Source organism: Papilio xuthus, unplaced genomic scaffold (genome assembly GCF_000836235.2).
Source record: "Papilio xuthus unplaced genomic scaffold, Pxut_1.1 DF827777.1, whole genome shotgun sequence".
In the NCBI taxonomy this organism is placed as follows: Eukaryota; Metazoa; Arthropoda; class Insecta; order Lepidoptera; family Papilionidae; genus Papilio; species Papilio xuthus.
In genome coordinates, this window is record NW_013530872.1 from 7,711,361 (window position 1) to 7,737,368 (window position 26,008).

Consider the following 26,008-nt stretch of genomic DNA (forward strand, 5'->3'; position numbering starts at 1 on the left):
ATGGTTTTATTTTTCCTTATACTGTGAAATTACACGCTTATCCAGTTACAACTTAGGGATTTAAAAATCTTATTTTAAATATATATACATGTTTATTTAATTTACGCTAATTAATTAAAACTACGTATATGTTAAGTGAAATTTACATTATGACAAAATTTGCAAGTACTTAACAGTTACATATTATTATTATTAGGTTTCTTATGAGCTATTTTTACACTCTATATCACATTTCTTTTATATCTTAACAATGTAAAAATTATCATTATGTATTAAAATACCTATACAAGCATAAAGTTTACGATTTTTATAACATACTTTTTTCAGGAAAAATTTTATACATAGCATAAGTAACTTCCTTTAACTACAACAATTTCTTTATTCAGTTTAAAGAACAAGTTTATTTTTAGCTTAAATTTGTATTGTCAAGCATTTTATTTACATTCAGATATGTAAGTAGATGATGCTAATGTTATAACGTGTGAGGATTTTAAACAACAAAATTATAAGTACTAAGTTTAACAAACTTTGAAATCTTACATCCAATGCTTTTTAAATAATGTTATAAATTGTTCAATTCTTTTACATGTCGCCTTCCACCTTATTTCACCTCCCACCTTCTCAATTGTTTGTGATTACACTTGTTGCATTTTACGGGGCTTTTATTATGTGAATAATAAATAATAAATATTTAGACATTTAATACAATGAAGTGAGCATAGAGTCCTATAACAAATTAATATAAAATACAAAAAAAAAATCATGACTATTTAGCAAAGATTTTTATGCCAATTCAGTCTTTAGTATTACTTTCTCGAGAGCAAAGTGAAAAAAAATATTTATCACCTAATGTAATAGAAAATTAGAAACACGTAGATACTAAAAGAATTGTATCAACAGAAACCGTCTTTTAAATCTGGGTACCCTATATCGGGGTTAGGTCTTCTAGAACCGTTACCTCGAATACTATCAGTACGGGCACATCGATTACCACGACCTAAACTCGCGTATCTAGTGTCCGCTAATTTATCTCTTTGTGATACTTCATCATAATATCTAGCATCATTCAACCCGGCACTATATTTTTGACTTAAACTATATTTATCCAGTGTTGCATACTTTTGAACTGTTGCATATTGAGGTATGGTTTCTGCAACACCATTACTTTTTACTCGATCGTATGGTCTTTCTTCAGATGGTAATGCACCATCTAGTCTTGCTTTGAATTGCTTCTCTTTTCTCCGACGTCTTCTACAAGCACATAATGCTACTGTTATAGCACATAACAATAATCCTACGCCTGCAACGGCGGCAACGTATGGAGGAGGCAATGATATTCTGAAGGAACAGTTAGAATCCTCTTCATCATATCCTGAAGGACAATGCGCATTTCCATCACACCACAATGTGAAAGGTATGCACGCGTTTAACTCTGGACACCTAAAATTAAAACTTAATCAATAATTGTTACATAATAAATTAAAAAAAAATATAAGTATAATAATTGCTTACTTGTATCTACATTCGAGAGAAATGGACGTTTGAAAAAATACCGAGTCAGCTTCATTCTCCATTGCGGATTTTTTCATGACCTCTATCCACTTGATTGAATAATCGGCTGGTTCGTGTTGTAGAAAATCAATTACGTAACTCCGTGCATGCGGCTTTAGAGATGATTCTAAATTCGTTTGGGCCGCGCTCCAACCAGGGGAAAACAATTCCATAGACTCATTTTCGTCTGGACAAATTTCTTTTGGTTTTGTTGTATCATGAGCTTCATAAATGTATATTCTATTTGGTGTCGGGCAAAATGTCGAGGTCGATGACATTTCAAATCCTGGCAATTTCATGTACAAATACCTGCCATGTAATGGAGTTACTTCATCACCTCCAGGTTCTATAAGCCATGGTCGATGTACACATGCGACTTCGGCTCTGACGCTTTCTGATATAACATTACGATCACCAATCACTTCTGGCGGTATGGGCATCTGTCTTTTGTCATATAATCTAATCTCGCCACTACTTCCTCGTAATCGCCTTTCTCCCCATCCCGACGAACAAATAGATTCATCGCTTGAGCCAGTGGGAACAAATTTAAATTCACCATCAAATGCAAAATCATCATAATCCTCAGTAATATTCATCATAGTCACAGTAAAGTTTACTTCTACAACTGGAGCGGTTAAGGTATGAATATTTAACGGCTCCGATCGATTGGTGCAAAGACAGTCTCTTTGTATGGGCACCCCCTCCCAAGGATACTCTGTAATAATAATTTGAGCGTACCCCTCGCCTCCGATCGTTCTCTTTATTGGTTTGTCGCATACCCAACGACTGCTTCTACTATCTTTGTATGTAATACAATATTTATTACCAAAATAGGTATTAGTAAATGTAAGTTGCACTCTTTCTCCATACTTCGCTTCGAATCTGTAAATATAAATGATAAAATTTCTAACTAAACCCCTTTAATTCCTAAATAATCAAAATAATAGTTTACGAATACTTTTACCTTAAAATACATGTAAGATTTTGTGCGCCTCCTCTACCGTAATAAAATATAGCCCGAGGTGCTTGAAATCTTCCTGAATAGGTCTGTGCGGATTTGAAAACTCTGTCGCAAGCGGAGCGAGAGTCCGTCAAGGGTTGTCCTTGTTCGCTTACGTCGACAAATTCGTAACGGAGAAAGAATGATACTGGATACAGCGCAGATCCTTGACGTAGTTCCTGCAATAGACTTTACTATAAAAATTCGTGAAAGTTTACTCAAATATTTGTAGAAACAAATTATCTGAATTATTTTTATGAAAACATTCAGGTTGAAATGTAAATTATGCATAATCATATCTAATTTAAATATAATTAAAAACCGTTAGTTCCTTTTATAATAAGGCACGAAAGAAAATGATAATATTATCATTTGATTTCGATGAGATCTACAAGAATCAAAATTAATGACGTTTTCTTTGAGCAAATCTTCAAATTTATAGTTATAGAACTTCCCGGAGTCCTCGCTGCGCTGTATTTAATATGGAATAATAAAACAGTTTCAAACTAGTGACTTTATCAAGTTGGATAAACCTGATATCCTATATTGAGTCGAAAGTCTTCGCCTGCAATGAACAATTCAGATAACTAATATTAAGAAAGTAGTTTTAGAGTTTTGTTAGAAGTATCTTTCGACAATTAAGTATGTTACATACGTGAAGCGTCGATGGCTTAAGGGTTAAAGCACTTGACTTGTAATCTGCTGTTCATGGGTTCGAATCCCGCCATGTAACAATGTGTTTTTCGATTTATATATCTATAAAAAAAATTGTGAAGTCAACCAACCCGCACTGGTTGACTATAACCTAGTCACCCCTAACTTAGGGTAAGTTTCGAGCCCTCGGTGGGGACGTATACATATATATGTATATATATATGTATAGTGAGTTGATGATGATACATATTATATGAGATAACACTCTGTTGCACTTTTACGTTGCTCGAAATAACACGACTGTGCTAAAGAATTCCATGACTGAGAGCAAAGTGGAGTCCGCACGTGTCCCTTGCATTATTCACCATAGCAAATGCAATGCCCGCGCGCGCTTGACTTATCTGTCTACTTCCCGATTAATGTTTCAACGCTTCGAGAATTCTACATTCGAAGGGAATAAGGAATAAAAGATAGTGTTAAAAATAGCACAGCCATTTTGAACAGTGTAGTGCGAATGACTTGTCCACATTTATTAGATTTTTAATTTAATTTATGCAATAACATGAAAGCATTTCTTACAAAGTATTGACTGTATGAAATTCTGTTTACATTAATATATTGAGTTTGAAACACATTTCCTAGGATTCGCTAATGTGAATAGACCTACAATCAATAACTGTTACGCTTTGTTAATATGTAATATGTACGTTTATATCAAGCTTGGTAGTAACTGGCGCCTCGATTTTTTAAGTTTATTGAAATATGAGAGGAACAATACAATATCAGTTTAGTGATGTCTCAAAATTTATTACACCAGTTGTCACTGACCTGTAATATTGTTAACGCTGGACCTGTAGTTATATAGCTTTCGCTTGGTGCACAGGGTCTGGTTGCTCTGGTTGCGTTTGACAGAAGTGCATGGTCACACAACCGCGGCGATTCTTCACGACAGAACGAACCCAGAAGTAACTTCTTATCACTCATATCTAACTGTAAGAAAATTATTATATTAATCTGCTTTCAAATTGTATATGTATTTCTTTTAAGTTATTCGCATATGAAAAATGGATAAATTAAAAAAAAATTCTTTGTGTCCATCCGTAACTTCTTCGAGTTTAGGTCTTTGATGAATCAACGACGAACGATTTGATATAAAAAGGAATATTACACGAAAATTTAAACATATAAATTATATAATGTACTATTTTAAACTACAATAAAGTAGTAGTTCCTTTTAAAATTAATTTTAATTTAAGATTTTAAAATTAGCATTCAATTACTTGTAACGACTCAAAAAGGTCCTATTATTCGTTTCAAACAAGACAATAAAGTCTTTCAATGTAAAAGTAAAATTAGTTGATTAAACGCCAAAAAACTCTTTCGGAAGTTTTAGTGTTCATCCATTCTTAATGCAAGCAAAGGAATTGCGAATGAATGGAACGAAACACCGCACTGCAGTCGGTAGAGAACTCGGTAAGAGTGCTCAGACACATTAAAGAAAATTAATGTTTGGCTGCCGACGTCAAGTGGTAAGGTAGCGGTAGTTGGCAAAGTGAAATGGCACGAATAAAGTCGGTGAGAACCTAATTTTATACCACTTCTTTATTTGTATCATCGCATTAATCTTCATTAATACTGGACTTGTGCGTTAAATTAATGCAAATTTAATCATACTCCTTCTTTTGTTTCTTTTATTACATTAGAGTACTTAACTTATAGTTCACGGAAAATCTGAGTCGAAGTAAATTGTACCTATTATATAATATCGTAAGTTGGCTGTCCTATTGTATTTTTGGACACACCAAAAAGTCCTGGAGTTAAGTATTTTTAGACAGTACTAGTTAGAATTACTTAGCCCGAATGACGTGCTTTCGTTACAAAGTCCAGTGTCAGAATGAATAGTGAAGGGACATAAACGTCGATATTTTAGTAAGGCTAGTGTTATGTATAACAGTATGTATGAATGCATATTACAATTAATTAATTTATTTATTTATTTATTAAGACAGGCCAACAGCATACATATAAAAAATAACAGAAAAACAAAAATCGCACAAACATTTTACATATGTATGCCAATTACAGGCATGCACAAATTTCGTTAGACGCATTTTTGCATTTCTGACAATTCTGGCAGACAATTTCTGGCATAATATTTTTTTAATGTAAATAAATGATATTGTATTAGAATACCTTTCTATCGAGGTCGGCATCAGGTGCCGCACCGTCCCAAATGGTGAGTTGCGATGAGCAGTCTTTCTGCTGATCAAAACCGGCCGGATCTGTGCCCGTGGCGTGATATTTCACAAATGACACCCACACAATCTCGTTGGCACGGCCCTGGAAAAAGGGAATCTTTTCAACATATTTTTCCCAGATAAATTGCATTCAATTTATTTACTTTTGTAAATTAGATCTGTTGGCAATTTTAGTGAAGCTGAATTCATTGAGCAATTAATTTGTTATTTTGTTAATTTTATTTCACTGTGTAACTGTTTTAATAAAATTATCTATATTAAAATAAAACTTTGCGTACATGAACAATAAATAAACAATATGAAGAAGAAATAGGTGTAATCGATTGTTATAGCTTTATTAAAATATTAAAATTAAATTGTTAGTTTCTCAGTTGTGTTATAAAATAGTTGAAATTTCTTTAACAATTTCATAGAACTTGTTCGTAAAAGTTTATCCTATAAAGTGATACAGAATATTGTTATTTTAGTTGCAGTTTGCATATTTGTTTTAGTTTTGCACTTTTGGCTGTACGGTTCAAACCTTTTACAAACACAAACAAGTCAACATTGCCGAAACCATTTCAAGTCAATTCGGATATGACAAAAAGTTTTGAATGATACATATTTTTATTTGTTTGGTTGCGTTTTTTAAACTATTAAAGAGGTAACAATTTTCAAACTATCTATAATCTGCTTAAAAATAAAAGTAAACATGTTGGATATAAAGAAATATTTACACTCAAAACTGATTACGATATCGTTTTATCACATTAGGTTAGTAACTCTTTCTTAAAAAATTATATCCACTATATAAAACATATCATAGTAACAATATTCTGAATACGTACCTGAAAGAAATAAACGCAAGACGTATTCGGCGGTAGAGAATGCCTTGGGTTCCTCAATATTCCGCTTGTTTTGTCAGATGAGCGGAGAATAAATCGACATCGTCCGTCGGCGCGCACGTACGAGTGGGAATCTTTATCCACGTATAAGACCTACCAAATCAAATTTACACGCTAAAGTAATATCAATCTTATTTCATGTCGGCGTAACACGAAACCTAAATGTATCGAATTAGTGTCACCCACGTTGTTCACATGGCTGACTGGACGAATTAGCCTACGCTTTATTGGGCTGTATACTCATTATTAATATTTATCTTTAAAAAAATACGGACGAATTGATAACCTCCTTCTTTTTGAAGTCGACAAATAAGGTTATATGTATAAATAATTATTCATACATGTAAACGTATTATTGTATTTTTATTATTTTTTCTCAAAATAACATTCAAAATGCACATAAAGAATCGATTCGACTTATTTTGAAAATTAATCTGTAATACTACATGTAACCAACCTGTACTTCCAGTTCGAATCCCGGTAAATAGCTCAACGGTACCGGATGAAAAGGATTGTCGTATGGAGACGTGTGGAATTCCAGGAGCATGTGCGGGCCACGGCTCACAATGTCGGGCACCGCGTCGCCTCCGCACAGACGTACTAACACGGGAGACTCACGGGTTGCCCCGTCCCATACTGTGAGATAATCTTGAACCACATTACACTGATCCCAAATCCTACGATGGTAATGTTTACACGTTAGAATAGGTTCTTTAACTTTAAATTCAGGCATTTGTGAAGTTCGACTTTTACACTTTAGATTTCCAAATTAAATTCAATCGGCGTTCTAGTGCTTATTTCCATTTTTTTTATTAACTAGCTATCGCCCGCGACTCCGAGTAGCCTATGTGTTCTTCTAGACTATGTTCTATATCTATGTCAATTTACAGTGAGATCCATACAGCTGTTCTGGAGATACCTTCAAACAAACATCCATCCATCCATCTAAATTTTCGCATTTATAATATTAGTCAGAAGTCAGATAAAAATGTTTTCCGAAAACATTTTCCACTTTATAATTAAGTACTGAAATCTTCCATAAAATGGAAATAAATGCAAATCAGAAATCGTTACAAATATACTTACTTGAGAACTCTTTGACTTCTGTCATATTTCACTATTTGATCTTTGATATGTATTTTATGACTGTTCGTTTGTCTAACAGCTAGTAGTACATGTTTATCTGCTGGTATCTAAAAAATACTAGTGTATATTACAAAATATTCTAGATATTCTTAAAACTTAGATATTTCAATATAATATTTTCTAGTTATGTTCACTAGAGAACTTAGACTGAAGTGGTCTCGTATAAAGTTGTATCTTTTGTGTACCTTAGTATGTTCAATGCGGTACGTGCAAGTAGCGTTCCGTGGATATACGCCGGGAAAGTTGGGAGACTGGATGCGGCATGCTCTTAGATCGCAGTCGGTGAGAATGCGGTCGCAGTAAGTGCCAGGCACCCGTTCTCCCCGCCACGCACCCACCGTAGCGTTTCCGTATCTCAGACGGGCCTCACTCCGACGTAGAAACTTGTAAGCCAACTTGAAGTCGAAATTGTACCCGACTCCCTAAAAGCAAACGTCGTCAGTACCGATGTAATTATTTCTGACGCGACGTGATTACACGCGATAAACTTGAACACGAGATGTGTTAGTTTGAACAACGTAAACGTATCAAATTATACGAATAGAAAACTTAACAGAATAAAAAATACATGATTTATTTCAATACAATAATAATGTACACCGTGTAATGTTAAACCCGTACCCTTTTAAATTTAATCTATTACTAATTATCTGACCCTCCTTAGTAAAGCAATGAGAATAGTATCGCATAGTTAGCTTTTTAAAACGACGAGGACTAATCGGATATCATAATATTAGCCTATTACTAAACAACCTATTCATACGTTCATGTCAATTTTTAATTACCTCCACTAACAAATTCTTTGTGTAGATTTGTATAGGAAAGTAACAACGTTTACAGGTCAATAGTCTTTCTTTTTTTAATAAAATTTAACGCTTAAATAAACACGGTACATAAATAAACCTTGACGCATAACAAATTGTTGAAGCAAAATTATTAAGGCGGTGAAATTCTTATCGTAGTCTCTAGAGGGTGTCCGTAATCATCGTCTAATTAATTGATCGAAAGTTCAACCCTCGGTGCACATTATTCGACTGCTAACGCCAGATAAAGGAAGGGCAGCGAGGCGTTAAAAGCGGGACGATGTGAAATATTAGTTAAGTCACAGGCGCAAATCCACACTTAGTTACAACACAGAACATAAAGGGATCTTCGGTCGAACTTTCTTAATGAAGATAAATATCGTTGCTCATTTTTGAGATTAATGTTGCCATGTATCAGATCTGTTAATTACTGTACTAAGGTGAAAGCTATTATTCTGTGGATTAACAGAATGGTATATATTTCTATGATACTATATGATTTAACGTTGATAACTACATTGGTTATTGACACGTATTTATTACACGTGATATATTACTTAAAAAAATGAAATATTAATATTATTACGAGCGTTAATGTAATCAATAACTATCAAGTTCGAATCCTTTCAAAACCATTTCGTTTTTATAAAGTTCCTTTTATCGTTTTATGGCATGAAGGGTAACTAAAACTAAACTTTCCTTTAAAGCAACTCGTCAACTAAAGTTCGTTTTATTCTTTGTCAAAGTATGAAATTATGGGTTTCATATAAAGGCAAAGGTAATTACAGTACACACGCCATGGCTAAATTAACATCGATGACTCATCTGAACTGCGACGTGAAATAAATTCAAATACCATTACATGTTTACCTAATCGATAGAGTCATGTTCAACTGCCTCCCTCTTTTAACGCAAACATATAATTTGACCTCTAATAATGATAAAAGTATACGGCATTATCTACCCATCTACATCATAGTCGTATATATTTTGTTTTTACAGGAGTACAAAATACACATACAAAATCGCTTTTATGTCCAACTTCAATATTTAAGTCAAATTTATTTTATCATAAGGTGGCAAACGAGCGAGCGGCCAACAGAAATAGCTGAAATATCGAAGCCACCGTTGCTCATAGATAGCCGCAATTGTTGATGCGTTGAGTACCTATAATCGACGGAGAGGGGATACACAGAACGAGAATATTTTCCCTTTCCATCCGGAAAATCTACTTTCACTTCCTATCCTTTACTTATAAGAAGTAGGGCGAGAAGGAAAAGAGGACTAATGTTATTAACCAACATAAATACGTATTACCTGCTGACTTAATCTATCGAGTCGTAATGTCATATTTATAGAATCTGATTCGCTGAAGTACACGGTGTATCCCCAAGCAGAACCGCACCATTGCCCGGTAGGAGGCGAAGGGCTGCGCTCCACGATCGTCATATGCCCGTCAGGACATCCGTCAGATGTGAACGACACGAATTTACCAACAGTAAACGTGTCGAAAGTTAACTGAAAATAATAAGATGTATAAGTATATTGGTGTTCATAACAAACATGGTTTGTTCAAGCGACCCTTGAATGTTGGCTTTACAAAGGAGCAGGGAGACATGTTAAATGTTCATTCATGCCGATTGGCATATAGCACCAGATAAACTAAAAATGCACAACTACACTTTTTTAAACCGAAACATGAAAAACCATAAATAAAATGAATGCAACTGATAATTTGTAGGTAATATATAAAACTTTTGTTAGACGAATAAGGATTATTTCTATTGTATCGGCATTATTTTCCAACTTATGAATTCGTAGACTGGTACATAGCTAAAAAAATTAGGAACTAACTAACTATATAAGCATCAAGCGCCTAATGGGTAATAGTACGGATTTCAGATCACGAGGTCGGGGCTTCGAATCCCGCCATTCGACTACTGTCGTTTACTATGTCCTAGCACAAGCAAAGATCTCAGTTGGAATGGTACTAGAAATATAAGTACATTGACAAAAATCTCCTAATGTGTAAAATACACAATAAAAATATTTGAATATAATTAACCTTAATACCTCTGTATTCTACATTTAAGCAATTACTAGCTTACTTGTATAATATCTCCATAATTTGCACCGGTTGCGGTGAAGTTGAGGTTGCATATAAACGGCAGATGATCCTCTCTTGGCCTGCGCACTTCCAACTCGTATGTACGACCTACATCCCCCATGTAAGTCCTATTACACGCTACAAAATAAAATACATATTTTATTATTTTAGTTTGCAAAAGTTTAGTACATTATTTAATCCTACGAATTATTAAAATGTCTTTAAATATTAATGTCACGTATTAAGAAGGTTATGTTGAATTTATAAGTTTCATAAACACGCAATTCTGTTATTACCACGATACCAATTATTTTATTTTATAGCTAGAAAATTCATTAATAATGATTTTATCTTCTTGTTTTACTACTTAAGTAATAAAATACATTTTAATTAAGTTAAGCTGTTTCAAAGATATTTAGTATCAAATTGTTTTATACAAATCATACTCATAACATGCCATTTTTAAGTGTTTATATAATACTAGCTGTTGCCCGCGACTCCGTCCGCTCGGGATTAGATAGAGATTAATATAGATAGTAGCCGATTGACAGACCTCATCAATATGCATATAACATTTCATAAAATATACATTGATAAAAATTCGTTAACGCGTTTTGGACGAGTACGGAAACTAACATTGTAACACGAGAATTTTACAATTTTTTTTATATAATATAACTATGTATAAGTTATCCTTGTTAAAGAAAACCATCTGAAATACATAAATCCATTTTTAATTAAAACACCTTCGTTCACTGCTTACAAATGCGGTTTGGAAAACGGAGAAAATTTCGCACAAAAACAGGCAATTTCTTTCATTATGTTCTACGCGTGCTGACTCGAAACAAATGGACCATTTTAGCAGAGTAATGGCATACTTAGACACGCTTGTGTACGTGGTTATGTACTCGCCTAAGAGTAACAGTTGTTCGCGTTATTTCGTCATAATTTATTCGTGAGGCGGTCGACATTAGGTGCATACACCAACTCGTTACACTGCAGTACATTACACCCTAGATCTTGTGCTTGTAAACAAAAGTATATTTGGTGTTTTTTTAAATATTAATATGCCTTATAAAATATATAGCTAATTATTTGAAAATAAAATTATTACCTAAACATTGCTTCCGAAGAAATTAAAACGTTTTTGAGTGAAGTGTAAAACGAAAAGTAAAATACAAGTTTCTGACATGTACAGATTTTAACTTTATTGTTTTTAAAGTCTTACTTTCGCAAATCCAGTTCATTATATGTATATATATATATGCAATACGTAGAATTTGATATGTATGTAAAAGACTAAGTAAAATCCAATTTCTTAACATCATATTAAGGATAAGTGTAGGTGTTTTATTGTTAATTATAGTCATATTTTCGGTTAACGACCTTTTACGTGGCAACGTTACAAGAGCAAGCTTGTTTCAGCAAACCTCCGTTATTATAAAAAGTTTATTATCTTGAGATTTTTTAGTATATGAACATTATTAGGATTGTTACATAACACATTAGCTTGGAACCTCGTAGAATTAAAAAAATCTGTTAATCTAGCCTTAGTGATGTGACTTTCTAATGGAAAGAGAATTTTCAAATTTATTTAGCAATTTTTTCTTACTTTGTTACGACTACATTAATTAATCTTCTGTTAAGTTTCTATCTTGAAACAATTTATACATTTATTATTTTTTTTTTATTTTCGTAGCATATAATAATTTCTATATATCCTGTGTCCATCCATATGTTAACCAAACACTAATTAGATAACAAGATACCGGAATAATATATCACTATGACGAGGAAACATTTATGTGATACTTTTGATGAACTTCTAATACATATTGACATACTCACAGAGTTTGTTATCAACGTAGAAAACTTACGAACGCAATTGCCTCCGCGTAAACTTTTAGGAACATGAATGTCGTAAATGAGCAATTTCCACGGTCCCCCGTGAAGTTACAAGTCTGCGACAAGTCGACTCATTTCCCTTTATAACTTTTTGTGGTTACGTAACGTATTAACGAGGCTATTGGCATTTCCATGTCGAGGATATTACGTAATCAACCCTATAGAGTCTTATCAACCCAAAATCGTCGTATAAAATTACTTTTCACTTAATTTTGATTGAAATTTAAGAAGACAGAGCACTAGATTAATAGAACTTTATGACGAAAGAATAGAATGAAAAGGACAGCGGAGCTACACAAAGTGCATTCGTTTTGACGCGAAACCATAGCGAACTTTAAAAATGTATGAAACTGACGCGCGGCAAATACGTGACTAATCGAAAGTTATGGTCAGTTTTATAAATTTTTGAATTTCGTTATGGAATCGCTTCGGAGCGAATGCACTTTGTCTAGCCCTGTTGGACATCAATAGAATCATCACTTAACAGAATACCAATCCTTAGCTACGCATTGTACATTTTTTAGACTATTTGTCTTCTAGGTATATTTTTCAATGTTTTTTATCACTATGTACTAAGAAAAGTTACCACTTACGTGTACAGGCTTTTGGTTCATCGCTTTTATCACCGCAGTCATCTTCTCCATTACAATATTTATCTAATGATATACACTGCCCTGTGTCACAGAGCAGTTCACTAGATCTACAAGAACTCACAACAGTACCTTTGTTTGTTTTTATATTCTTCTCTGTGTTTACACTTACATCTGTTACTGAATCTAATACATCGTCATTAACAAATTCATCGTTCAAATCCTGTGGACTGCATAGTTTTAATGATAATAATACAATCATGAACAATAAAGTTCTTATATCACTTCCGTAATTGAAGAATTTAGAACACATTGTATAACTTTATGTACTGTCACAACATTCTTTACCACACAGACGTACGATTATCTGAAACAAAGAAACGTTACGATTAACAACAATACATTTAGGAAAAGTCGTGAATTTATTGAAATAAAGTTTATTTTATTTTATTCTATTTTACTTCTCACTAATAGTATAAATGCGAATGTTTAGATGGATAGATGGTTGTTTGTTTGAACGTATATCCGAAACGCCTTAAATGATCTTGATGAAATTTTTCATAGATCTAGAACATAGTCTGAAAGAACACGTAGGCTACTCATTAAGTTTTTTTATCAATTCCGTGCGGACGGAATCGCAGACGACAGCTAGTAACATATAAGGCTAATATTTTGTAGCCTTTTGTTGTATTTAAATTATAATTTTTATTCATAAATTATACTTTTTAACTAACGCTTTCGACCAAAATGGTGGTTAATTGAATCTATTCACAAGGGATTACGAGATAGAAGATTAAACATGGATTAATAAAAAATCAAAGTTTTAAGCTATTTGTACTATACAGAACTTCTTTATTAAGCTATAAGACTAAAAATAAGCACTGTTAATATTTCATTTTTTATTTCCTAACACAAAAGTTACGTAAGGTATCATACTAGCGGCTAGTTGCATACATTTGCAGTCGGTGTTAGTTTTCATACCTCATAACTCAACGCGGTACTATTTCACGAGGCTATGGCGCACATTTCGCCGTAACATAAATCAACGGTACTGCATATGCGAATATTAAATTTCTTTATCTAGGCACAATCTAACTAGTTACAGGTGCGCAGTATTATTTATGGTGTGCACACATGTCGGCGGCACGGCGAGGGTTACTGAATGTATTGCCCTACTTACGGAGGGTCGATTGTACTTTCGCACTTACCATATGTACCTACATCTGTCCATATCAATAACCACCCTTGGGTTTCTAAAATCAAAATTTTCGTTTAAAACATATTATCTCTGTTTTGTCAAAGATCAAAGAAATAAAGAGGAATGACGATATGTTTTATAATGAGATTTTGGTCTCCCAAACCAACAGTAATACACTTATGTTTTTTTTTAATAAAAAATATTAGCAGATTTCCAACTAAGCTCTATGCTTGTGCTAGGATATGGTTCACGACAATAGTCGAATGTCGGGATTCGAACCCCCGGCCTCACCATTAACCCTTAGGCTATTGACGCTTAAAATTTAAATATACATATACTATTCCGCACTTATCGAGCAATTACCTTACGGATATTTAGTTTGTTTTTTTGGACATTTAAAAAATATAAAATGTTGGTTTTTCAGAATACGTAACATTAGTTTCATCACGTTAAGAAAATTTAGTTCCGAAAATATACTTTTTTTATAATTCGGTACGTAGTCTATTGTAAGAAGAAATTTAACAGACCTTGGGTACTCTTTTTGATTAATGGTATATGTATATAGCGAAAGGTGATACTTTGTTTTTTGGTGATTAAATAAAACATTTTAAAACTACAATGTTTGTATGAATGTAAAATTTGTGAATGCGAGAACTGGGCGTACAATTTTGTCGTGGCAATTCAGAAGTCACCGCAACTGTGACACAGCAACATGCAAATGACCGTAAAAGCGAATTTGTGTTTCCAAATGCGGAGTGCTTACAAAGGGTTTAAATTTGCAAATCCATCATACGAGCTACGCAAATAACACCTAACATTTTAGAGTAATCAAATATTTTACACCAGGATAAAACTTAGTTTTTATAAATAAATCTTCTAACACTAAATCTAGCTTTAAATCTCGAACTTCACCAATATGACAATATATTCAGATGTACTTTTTCAATCATTTGGGTTCGGCTTTTCCCTTTCTAACATCTTGGTGTACAAAGTAGGATGTCGCCTATTTTAATATAATTTTAGAAAAATATGCAGTTTGTGAGTTACACTTGTGCGCATTGAGAATTAAAAAAAAAAACAATTTGCTTAAACCGATTTTTTTGTTGAAAGATAAATCTAGGTTAATGTTCCCTTCGAATAAGCCAAGATAATTTGTTGGACAGTGACAAATTAATGACTAGCAAAGCTCTGATAATGATTGCAAACAAAAAGTCGGGACTTAAAAATACTAAAGAGGGATAAGTCCTTTTAAATAAATGCTACCAAATTCAACGTCACTAAAATTTACACTTGCAATTTCCATTTATAATACGGAATATTTTTTTCCGATTATAACATAATATTTAAAATAACGTAAAAAACCATAAAACATTATTATGTAAATACTTAAATAAATATCTAAAATATTACAACCTTAGTACTACAATTTATGAGTACTATAAGTAAACTGTCGCCCGCGACTCCGTCCGCGTAGACATATAAAAAAATTTAATTAGTGTAGCCCACCCATCCCATCCATTCATCCACATCACATCCAACTAAACATTTGCATTTATAATATTAGTAAGTTAAATAAAAAGCATGAATTAGAAAAAAAAATTAAAAAATGAAAAATAGTATCCGATGTCTGTCTCCTGGCTCTAAGCCACCTCCTCACTAGCACGACTTTCTTTTATATATAGAGATATAGGATTGCAAAGACTGTTTAATTTCTCATCAAATATTAACACTTTAAACAAAGGTTTAAAAACATTTTATTCATGCAATTAATAAATAACAACGTGCAATTGAATCACACAGGTACTTATAACCCTTCATGTCTCGTTTTTAATTGAGAGACGTATTACAATTCGAAATAATAATTGATTCATTTTGATTATTAAATAAAGGCAGATAAAAGTTTCGTATTCATTAATAATTGGATAGATACGATATGGATGGTATTAATTAAATTGGAAAGATTGATATGTGATTTATCACGCGAATGCATTCTAATTACGCTTGTCTCCGCGTTGTGTGACAAGATTGAGTGCAAACTTCAACTATAAATGACCCTGACATACATCTAGCTTTATTCATGACAAGCTGTTCGCAACGTGAGGCTTTGTATGGTCGAGTTCCATAATAGCACAATAGTAATAAATATATGGAAATGCAGATAATAACGCGAATTTAATGATAAAATAGTTTATCAAGTCCAAAAAATCGCTGATTACATATGAAGATATTTTTACCAAAGAAGTAATAGTTTTATAAGACATTAATTTTTTTAAAACGTATATAATACAGTATATCGCTTCTACTGATTTGTTATTTGTTTTATTTTATTATTATACAAAAACTAACGGTTGCCCGCGACGCCGTTTCGCGCGGAATTAAAAGAAAAGCATAAATAGTAGCCCATTACTGTTCTTACCGACTATGGTCTAAATCTGTACTATAATTTATAAAATCCGTTGAACCGTTACGGAGATTACTTGCAGCAGACACCATCCATCCATCCATCTATCCATCGTTCCATACTTTCGCATTTATGATAATGTAAGTAAAATTATAAACAAAATTACCAAGTCAGAATGTTAGTATCATCAAATTTACACAAACTACTTAACAAAATAATATAAAAAAAATTTAAACCAGTAATTAAAATCTGTTCACTTTAAATAGGTATATTTGAAATGTACAGTGGGTAAACGAACCGTGTATTGCGTAATATAAAACTTGGGACACATGTGACTGATTGAAAATCAATACGCTGCCGCCGCGCCGATAAATTAATCTCGAAAGATACTTGATGAATACTATCATTATTCATGAAAACAAATAATAGAAATGCGCCAAATATATATACTGCATTATTTTAATCTCATCGAAAACATGTTTGGCAAAATCTCAAAACTTTCAATAATGTTGATTTTTATGCAATTTACATTTACAGTTTTTATTTCGTTCCATTAAATTTCGTTGAATGTTTTCATTATGTCTATTCCATTTTTTCTTTTTCAACTCTGGGGTGAATTATAATTCATTTAAAAATAAAAGTCCTGAAGGTCATTTAGTTATGAGAATAGTCACATATCTTAAACGGTAAATCGCAAACAACGCATAATGGACATGGTTCTTTGTGAAGCGTGCAATTCAATAACTACTAAAAAAAATCACGGTATGCAATCGATTTTATTTAAACTCTTCGAATACAGAATTATATTTTGTTATCTACTTTAGAAATATTTGATAAGTTTAACGAAGTTGAAATAATATTATTAATCCTTTGAATTAGTTAGGTTGTGCCAAATAGATATTGAGACAATCCCGCCGAAAAGACGGTTCTTGCTATCCTACGTCTCCTTATCTCGGTCAACGTAATTAATTACGTCCTCCATTCAGTCTTGTAGGACGAACTATCCGAGCTTGTTAATGCGTAACATTATTCAAAGGCAACCGCAGATGAGACTTGAGCCTTGAAATGAAATGTTTTTTATTAATTTTATCTTTACGTGCTTTTACTTTGTGATTTAACTCATTCTAGGGATTTTTGTTTTATTAATAAAAGAAATTAAATTTTACGCCTGTCCTAATTTTAAAGTAATTAGTAAGAAATCTGAGGTCTTCGCCACGATTTTCAAGATGGCGGGGAAAACTATATCATTGACATATAGTCGCTATGTCTGTAATAATCGAATAGACGACTCGCGTCGACGATTTTACGTTGTGTTTAAGAATCACATGCAACGCGATACCTGTGACATAAGGATATAACATTAGTCTCGAAGATTTACGTCGCCTTGTGTACGAAGGGACTTAGTAAAACTTAACAAAAATAGTTTTAAATTTAAATATAATAGATATTCAGAAACTCATTGATATTGTTAATTTGTAATTTGAACACGATTTATTTAAATCTCACATTAAATTATTTAACACATCACGTGAATGCCAAAATGCAAAACGTATCCAATCTCTCAAAGAATAACGAACCGCAAATAGCGTTAAATGTAAATGCATTTTTCGTATAATAGCAGTGTCGATGAATACATAAATGATGAATGAATATAAAGTATCTGCCACAATAGAGATGGAAATTGTAACAAAAAAACGAATTTATCATGTTGTATCATCTCTACATAGACTCTTATTAGTAAATAAACGATCAAAGAAAAGGAACGAATTGTCGAAATAGGCGTGGTTTGTGGTCACAATTTTCTCCAACAAACAAAATATGTTGAACACGCTTCAGTTGGTTCAAACAGTATTGTATTTTGTCGGGGCCATCATTGTGTTTTCGAGCATTTGTTTCCTTGCGAAATGGCAGTTAGGAATATTTATTGAATGAACTTGTGGCGTGGCCTCTCTTTTTAGTCAATTGTAGCCATTTTTGTATTGCTGTCTTATGATCCGAGCTGGTATATCGAGCGTAATAAAAGTTTCGATGGCAATATCAATCCACTTTAATGTCGCAGCCATATATTTGATTTTCTACTCAATAACAAGTTTTGTAACTGAACGGAACACATTTTCGTTGTTATTGTTTTAATCGAAACTATAAATCCAGTATATTTTTAGTATGTAGCTTTGTACTTTTGCCCGCGACTTCGTCCAAAATCTTGTTAAGTAGCCAATGTGTTTTTCTAAGCAGTGTTCTATATCTATACCAAATCTATGCAGCAGTTCTGAAGGTCAATTATACATCCAAATATTCGCATTTATATTATTAGTAAGATTATATGTCGATATAGAATTTTATTCAATCTCAGGCTCGAGGTAAAACTAACCTTTCTTCTGTCAGCGCTTTTGACGAATTGTATCATTTTGATTAAGTAAATTTTCCCTTGCTTATTTTAAAATGAAATAATAAATTGGTTGGTAATAAGTCCATCTATTCTGAAACGTATCCTCTAGGGGTAATAGTTCGCCAAATATTTCTAAGATGAAAAATTCAACCTGTATAATATCAACTCATTATCATCGGTACTATCAGAAACAAAAGTGTTATTACTTTTCTTTTCTTTTTTTAAAGCGAAGAATTTTCTAAACGTATTAACTTCCAACCCAATAAAATCGGTTTAAGCTCGAAAATGTAGTTCTACGCAATTTTTTATAACATCTATTTTTTATTTAAATTGTACCACTGTACAAATATCAGAGTTTTTATTATGCCGTTTACAAAGGCCGCTTGATTAGTAGCATACAGTATACGTTATTATGATTAAGAATGCCTAAAGACTACTATGTTGTTTAAAGTTATTATGATTTAATTATGAATTTAATTTCAAATTAAACTAAAACCCACTATGAATGAAAACCAACCCGAAGGGCTATAAACTCAGTTGCAAATTTCAGTAATCTACTAATGCCATTATGAATAGCATTAATAATTTAAACATTTATTATTGAAATAGCCGGAATAAACGGAACAAGCCATCAATTCCACAATAACTTTATAGGCCGCTCCGCAGGTATTAAATTCGAAAAGGGCCCGTAATGGAAAGGAACGGCCCTATTATACGTAGCTTTATATCTACATCGAGGCCCTTTGTCGGCCAGAAATCTCGACGCGCTTAATGGTTCCCACATGGGTCTTTTACTTTAAGAATACATATGATATCACAAAATGTTTTCGTAAAACGGCTCTCCCATTTCATACTATTGACATACATAATGTTTCCTTAAGCTACAGAAGCGAGCCCCAGCCCCGAGATACCCAAGGGACGCCTCTGTAAAACAAAAGCGTGAAAGCACGAGATGATTAGAAGTGATACACACGGACTTATGAAAGACGGGGCTATAAAGTGCCTTTACGCAAAAGCCTTATGAATAGTTCTCCTGATTTAGATAAAACAAAATACATTTTTTATTACCACGAGCCGCTATTAAAGCTTTATCTTTAATGTTATTAATATAATCTTAAATATTAACATTTAAGAAATATTTTACACTGTTCGAGGAACTTAAGAAGTAATGGTACTTTTATGTTTAAAGTAGGATAAAAAATTTCCACTGAAATTACCAATAACCATGTTATTTATTAGACTTACTGAAAAACTTATAGTCTAGTTTAATTATCACTAAGTGTGGCACTTACTATATATTTAATATAACTACTTAAATATATTAAATTATGCAACTTATATATATTAAAGTCTTAGCATAGTATGTACAGTCGAGGACCTTTCTTTCCTACCCTACCCTACTATAAAGCTAGGTAGAATAACTTTCATAGCGACACAAATACATAAGTACAACACTAAACTCTTTTAGTAACAGTTTTGGGAAACAGAATTTGATGCTTGACTATTCTTATTTAAAATCAATATGAAAAAAAGGCTTTGTTTCAATTAGCTTGTTTTATTTAGCTGTCCGTACACTAAGTGATGTTGTAAAAACAGACCGTTACGTCAGCTGACTAATCCAGGACGCGGAGCCATTTGAAACACCCTTTATTCATTTGCATAAGCTCTGTCTGCTGTTACAAGATGCCATGTGGGCTTAACAAGTCGTTTCCATAAATCTATTTAAAAATATTCTTTTTTATTTTGATTACCTTTTTCTGTAATGAATTAAGAAATGGTAATTAAAACTACGACAATGAAGCTTATTTTTTTTCTTTTAATGTTTTATGTTCAATTAATTAATTTTATAAAAATATGATATTTGTGTTTTAGTTCTGAATAGAATATCTAAAAAAATGACAAGGATTAGATTTTTTGTTTAATAAAAAGAATTTATGATACAAATTAAAAAGAATAAACAATATTAAATAATAAACAGAAAAATATCTCTTAGACAACCTAATTCTAAATTTAAATTAAGACATATAACCAGTTTCTACAACATTAAAGGAACTTTATAACTTTAAAGTTAACGATACCGGCCTAAATATGTACATCAAAACTTAATCCCAACTTAAGCGTAATAAACTATGATTATCAAGCTCACACATTCTTATTTAAGCAATATTCGTAAAGCCTTGGATAGTTCGCTGCGTGTAGTAACTAGTAACAGACGGTTAACATAATCCTGCCTAAGCTAGCACGAAGTGAGTGGTTCTAATACAGTCACTATTTCAAGTGGATAATTGCTTGGCGAGCGAACATTGGGCCAAATTAAGCCCAGCCGCGATAACTTTATATGAAAACCCCTTTTATGTTAACAATAAATTGTTCATTGGTTCATTATAAACAGATTTATGTATAAAATTTAATTCAAAATGATAAACTTAAATATGTGTAAGACTTCTAAGACTTATTCAAATTATAAGAATTTTATAATCAGACATATTTTGATGTTCACACAAGTGGGTACTTTGAAAACAACCGACGGCTTCACCGTCGCGCGGACTTCTGCTGGAAAGGCTCACAGTTGCGTACTATCCCGAAAACCCTTCGGACGACTTTGGATTACCGTACATCGTCGATTTGATTTATTCACCTACCGGTTGGACCGTAACGACGTTACTAAAATCTTTATTAATTACTAAGCTAACACACCATGGAGGACTGCGCAACATCACTCCCGCGGAACAATCTCGATCTTTCGGAGTTTCTATAAACGGTCAAGTGATGAACTGGGCATCGTCAAGTCAATCTGGTAAGTCATCTGTTTTATTATTTATTTGTATTGATTATACCTATGCAAATGTGTGTAAAGGTGACATGTGCCGCGGTCTCCCGGACCCGTTTCGTTTGACGCAAAATAATTGAAATATTAATCTCACATCTCTCAGAAATAACAGTATATCGCCAAAGGCCATATTTAAAATTCAAATAAACTTTTGACTCGTCCCCTAAAATTCATATCGTTTGATTACTGTTTTGATTACAAAGGGGCCGGCCCATTCGTTGCTTTAGGGTTGCAGACAGAACGCTGATAGGGATCGCCAGTGGATAGCTATCTTTCCACACATTTTGTTATCAATAGATGTTAGATCCTCCCTCTGCATTCCAAATAGATATTACTTTGTAAGCGAATTGAAATGCAGGCGATGTTTTAAAAGATAAGATATATTACAACTTTGTACAAAAAGCAAATGAGTTGCCTTTATCAGATTTTTCGACCGATTCCTTACATATTGAATAAGATAGGGCTAAAAGAGTCAGGAAGAAATTTCTGTGCAATTATATTACGAAGGGTGGAGCATGTATTTGACTTTTGTGATAAGCAATAAACAAAATCCTCTATAGTAAAATAAAACTGCCAAATACCTTGATCATAAACAAAAGGACCAGTGCCTCGACCGCGCTTGAAGTTAACTCATTAATGTAATTCAGCGATATAGTCACATCAACATATTTACTTTAATTATAATAAATGGCATGTATTTGTACCATGAACCAGACAACATCAACCGTTCCAATTAATTTGTCCGTTCAATTGACGCTTCAATTTATCCGTCGTATATATTAGAATTACATGTCATAATTACGGTTTAAAGCAAATGCCGGCAATAATCATAAATCTGTATGCAAATCTCATATGGAAATAGCTTAATTGTCCGCCAGATGAACTTTTGGACGTAATAGGTACTTAATATTATCTTTACTACTTTTCGAGTACATTATTCGAGTGAAATGCAAGCGAGGTTCATAACGATCCTAGAAGGACATTAATATGAATGCATAAGTGGCGTTCATTAAATTAATGATGTAAAGTTTTGCTTTAATGTTGCATATAGCTTTAAAAGTTTACGTATATAGAATATTATTAAATAACTCCCCAGTTTTAATATGTTTTAAAGTGTAGATAACAAAGAGATAATATCATAAATCTGAATAAACTAAGGGGTAAATAATCATTAAATCAAAATGAGACAATTTAAAGTTAAACACATTTAACAGATAAAAATAATTAATATAAATATTTTTAAGCACATATAGATAAATACAGTCTTATGTTATACATTATTTGTAAATTATTTATATGTTAATTGTCAATACTAAAAGCTAGTTTAAACTCATATAAAATAATTGATAGATAAGTTGTATAAGATATCTTGCATGTATCAGGAAAACTGAAAAAATGATAAAACTCATGCAATATGCATGAAATAAAAAAAATATCTCACGGTAAATATTATATCTAAAAGTCTCTTTAAATATAATAATGGAAAGATAACTAAAAAATTCTCTAATCACGTAAATGCATTTTCTATTAATTTTTCTCATAAAAGTTATACCTTAAAAATAAATAAACGTTGAAATGAAATTCTATGCATTCATTCGAATGTTAAAGCCCGCATAACTTTCCGTTTTTTGTGTTGAATTTGACGTGCAAACTGTTTTCAACGTGGTTGTAACAACAAAAAGCTCGTATAAAACATACAAAAGAACGAATCTCATCTAGTCACGCAATTCAGCGACATCTGAAATATAATAACCGCAGGAAGAACAAATGAAAAAGTGATTTCAAATCATCTCGTGCAAGCTTCGCAAATAATACTGGTACGTAATAAATGTTATGACATTTATAATGTGGAATATGACAGTTGAAGGAACAATATTGTTCTAAATTATTCTTTTTTCCGACAGATGTGACGGTAATGTTTATCGTGGTTATATATTTTTATGTACATAATATGTATTATGTATTCCTATTACAATATAGCATCCTGTGGCGATTTCATTGATTTTCAATAAGTCATTCTATTCTATATTTTTCCCCTCCAATATAAATAAATAAATTAAAAAAAAACCGATTGACTGAACCGACTTGACTTAGCATTTATTACTTGTGTTATGCCTTGATACAAACAAATTCTGTTCTAAATCTTATTGAACGGAAAGATTAAAACTATGTGTATGATTAAAATTAGTGTTTATGTATGATATCGAGAAAAACATATTTCGTGGTCATGATGTATTTACGTTACTGATAACTATACACCATTTTTTTCATTTGTGTGTCTGTCGATCTGTCTGTTTATGTGTCTGTTCGCGAGGTAAACTACGAACGGGTGGATCGATTTTGACCGAGAGGTAGCTGATGCACGCAGGAATATTCTAAGCTAATTATTTCATGCTGACGAAGTCGCGGGCGATCGCTAGTTACGATAAATCATCCCTTTTTATACCTAGATTTAAATACGTGTCATGTCTATTTTTCGTAGAAAAGCCAAGTTAAAATGTAAACTTCCCACACTGAATTCAATTTCCTGGAAAATATTTGCCCAAAGTGTAGTAAGGAAGACGCGGCCATGATCACATTCTCAAGGCGGTAGCTTATGAGCTTTATTGTGTTGTGTTACATTCGCGCTACAATATCATACAGTACTTGCAGTTTATTTAAAGTTGAAAATATGAAATTCTATCTCCCTCAAACGTTAATGCTACAAGGGCAATGTCAGCTTCGAGAATTATATCACTTAGTGATTTCACTAATCCATTAAAGTCTTCAATTAAACGGGTTATTACACAATTAAACTCGCACCCAGTTAATTTTGATGATTTGGACGCTATTGGTAAAGTAACCTTTTATGAGTTAACTTTGACAGGATACAACTGTCTCAACAAATACGGAAAGACTAAAAATTAAAATTATGAATAGAATATTAAATTACGAAAATGTTATTCTAAACATCAAACAATTTTAGAATATGCAAAGTGACAAAAACAATTAGTAATGTAAATGAGTTGTAGCTACGTAACCTTAAAAAGGAATATATAAAAGTACTTAAAATTAACATAGCAAACATTTGAATAGGCCACACATTTTATATTCCAACGTCGACATAAACTCTTTTTCATGTAACGTTACCTTTGCATACGGCAAGCTCTATGACATTTCTCTACACAATAGATTTACGCTTGCGGCATCAAACAATGACTCTAGTCAATTGCGGTATCGCTCGTTTCTATAAACAAACGGTCCGTGCAACAGCAGAACTGATTCAAGTGTTCTAAGCAAATGTACATGCAATTGAAAAAGGATTTAACATGTTCTATGTTTGTGAAAATCTTGTAATAAAATTATATCGTGCATATCGTAGAGGGTGCTACGGTCGTAGCAGATATTGTAGCTCTATTCAATCCGCTACATCCAATATTGTTTGGAATGGTTTTTAACTTTTATTACGTGCAAAATTGTAATAATAAGAACTTATTTCTTTCATTTGTGTTTCAGATATAATTTTATATAAAAAAATTAAAATAATCTTATTTATAAGAAAAAATGTAAATGAGAATTATTTAAATTTCGTTATAATATTCTGAAAATTATTAAGTTCAGAATTCAATATTGAGTACTAAGCAATTACTTGCAACGTACTAGATATATGCTATTAACAATACTATTTTCTATTCAGTAAATCTCTGGTACACCAGCGAAATGGATTGATCATATGTGCACATAAAATTAAATATTCATACGTCTTTTATTTTTGTTTCTTAAAACTCGAATTAAATTACCTAGCTATTTTTCAAAGAAAATATTTACCAAAATGACATGAAAAATCTACATTTACTGCCAATGACATAAATAAAGTAGTCATTTACAAAATCATTTGCTAAAAATAACGTTTTTATTTGGTAAATAAATCATATGAGCTTAATCACTATTGTGTAGTGAATTAAACGCGAAATTAAAAAGTGAATCAAGCAATATAAATACTACATTTTATATAGAAAATATATCTAAAGTGTAAAATTACGAAATACGGTGATACATTAACTGACAATTAAAAATATAACTTTAAAAATCTTTAAATGTATATAAACGATCTTACCTAAGTCACTAACTGTAGATACCTTATACCAAATTCCAAACTATGGCACTTTTGAGCGGAAATTGTCAAGTTTCGCTTACTATTCCACAATCACATAAAAGTTATTAGTATTGATGTTAAATAGTCAATAATCTGTTGTAATTACACAATAAAACAAACGAGGTTATTTTTCATAACACTAATAAACGATCGTGTC

The 26,008-nt window shown here is 32.3% G+C and overlaps 1 protein-coding gene across 1 annotated transcript; it reads right to left on the reverse strand.

Moving 5' to 3' along the window:
* Nucleotides 1–707: 707 nt before the first annotated feature.
* LOC106115808 (uncharacterized) lies at nt 708–26,008 on the reverse strand. The gene is made up of 13 exons (XM_013309369.1): nt 25,813–26,008; nt 12,902–13,265; nt 10,405–10,541; nt 9,614–9,814; nt 7,679–7,915; nt 7,434–7,540; nt 6,805–7,024; nt 6,291–6,440; nt 5,399–5,545; nt 4,034–4,195; nt 2,516–2,730; nt 1,513–2,433; nt 708–1,440 (listed from the first exon to the last, which is right to left on the reverse strand). Exons 2-13 carry the CDS (start codon nt 13,209–13,211, stop codon nt 894–896), a joined length of 3,354 nt encoding a protein of 1,117 aa, XP_013164823.1. The 5' UTR covers nt 13,212–13,265; nt 25,813–26,008; the 3' UTR covers nt 708–893.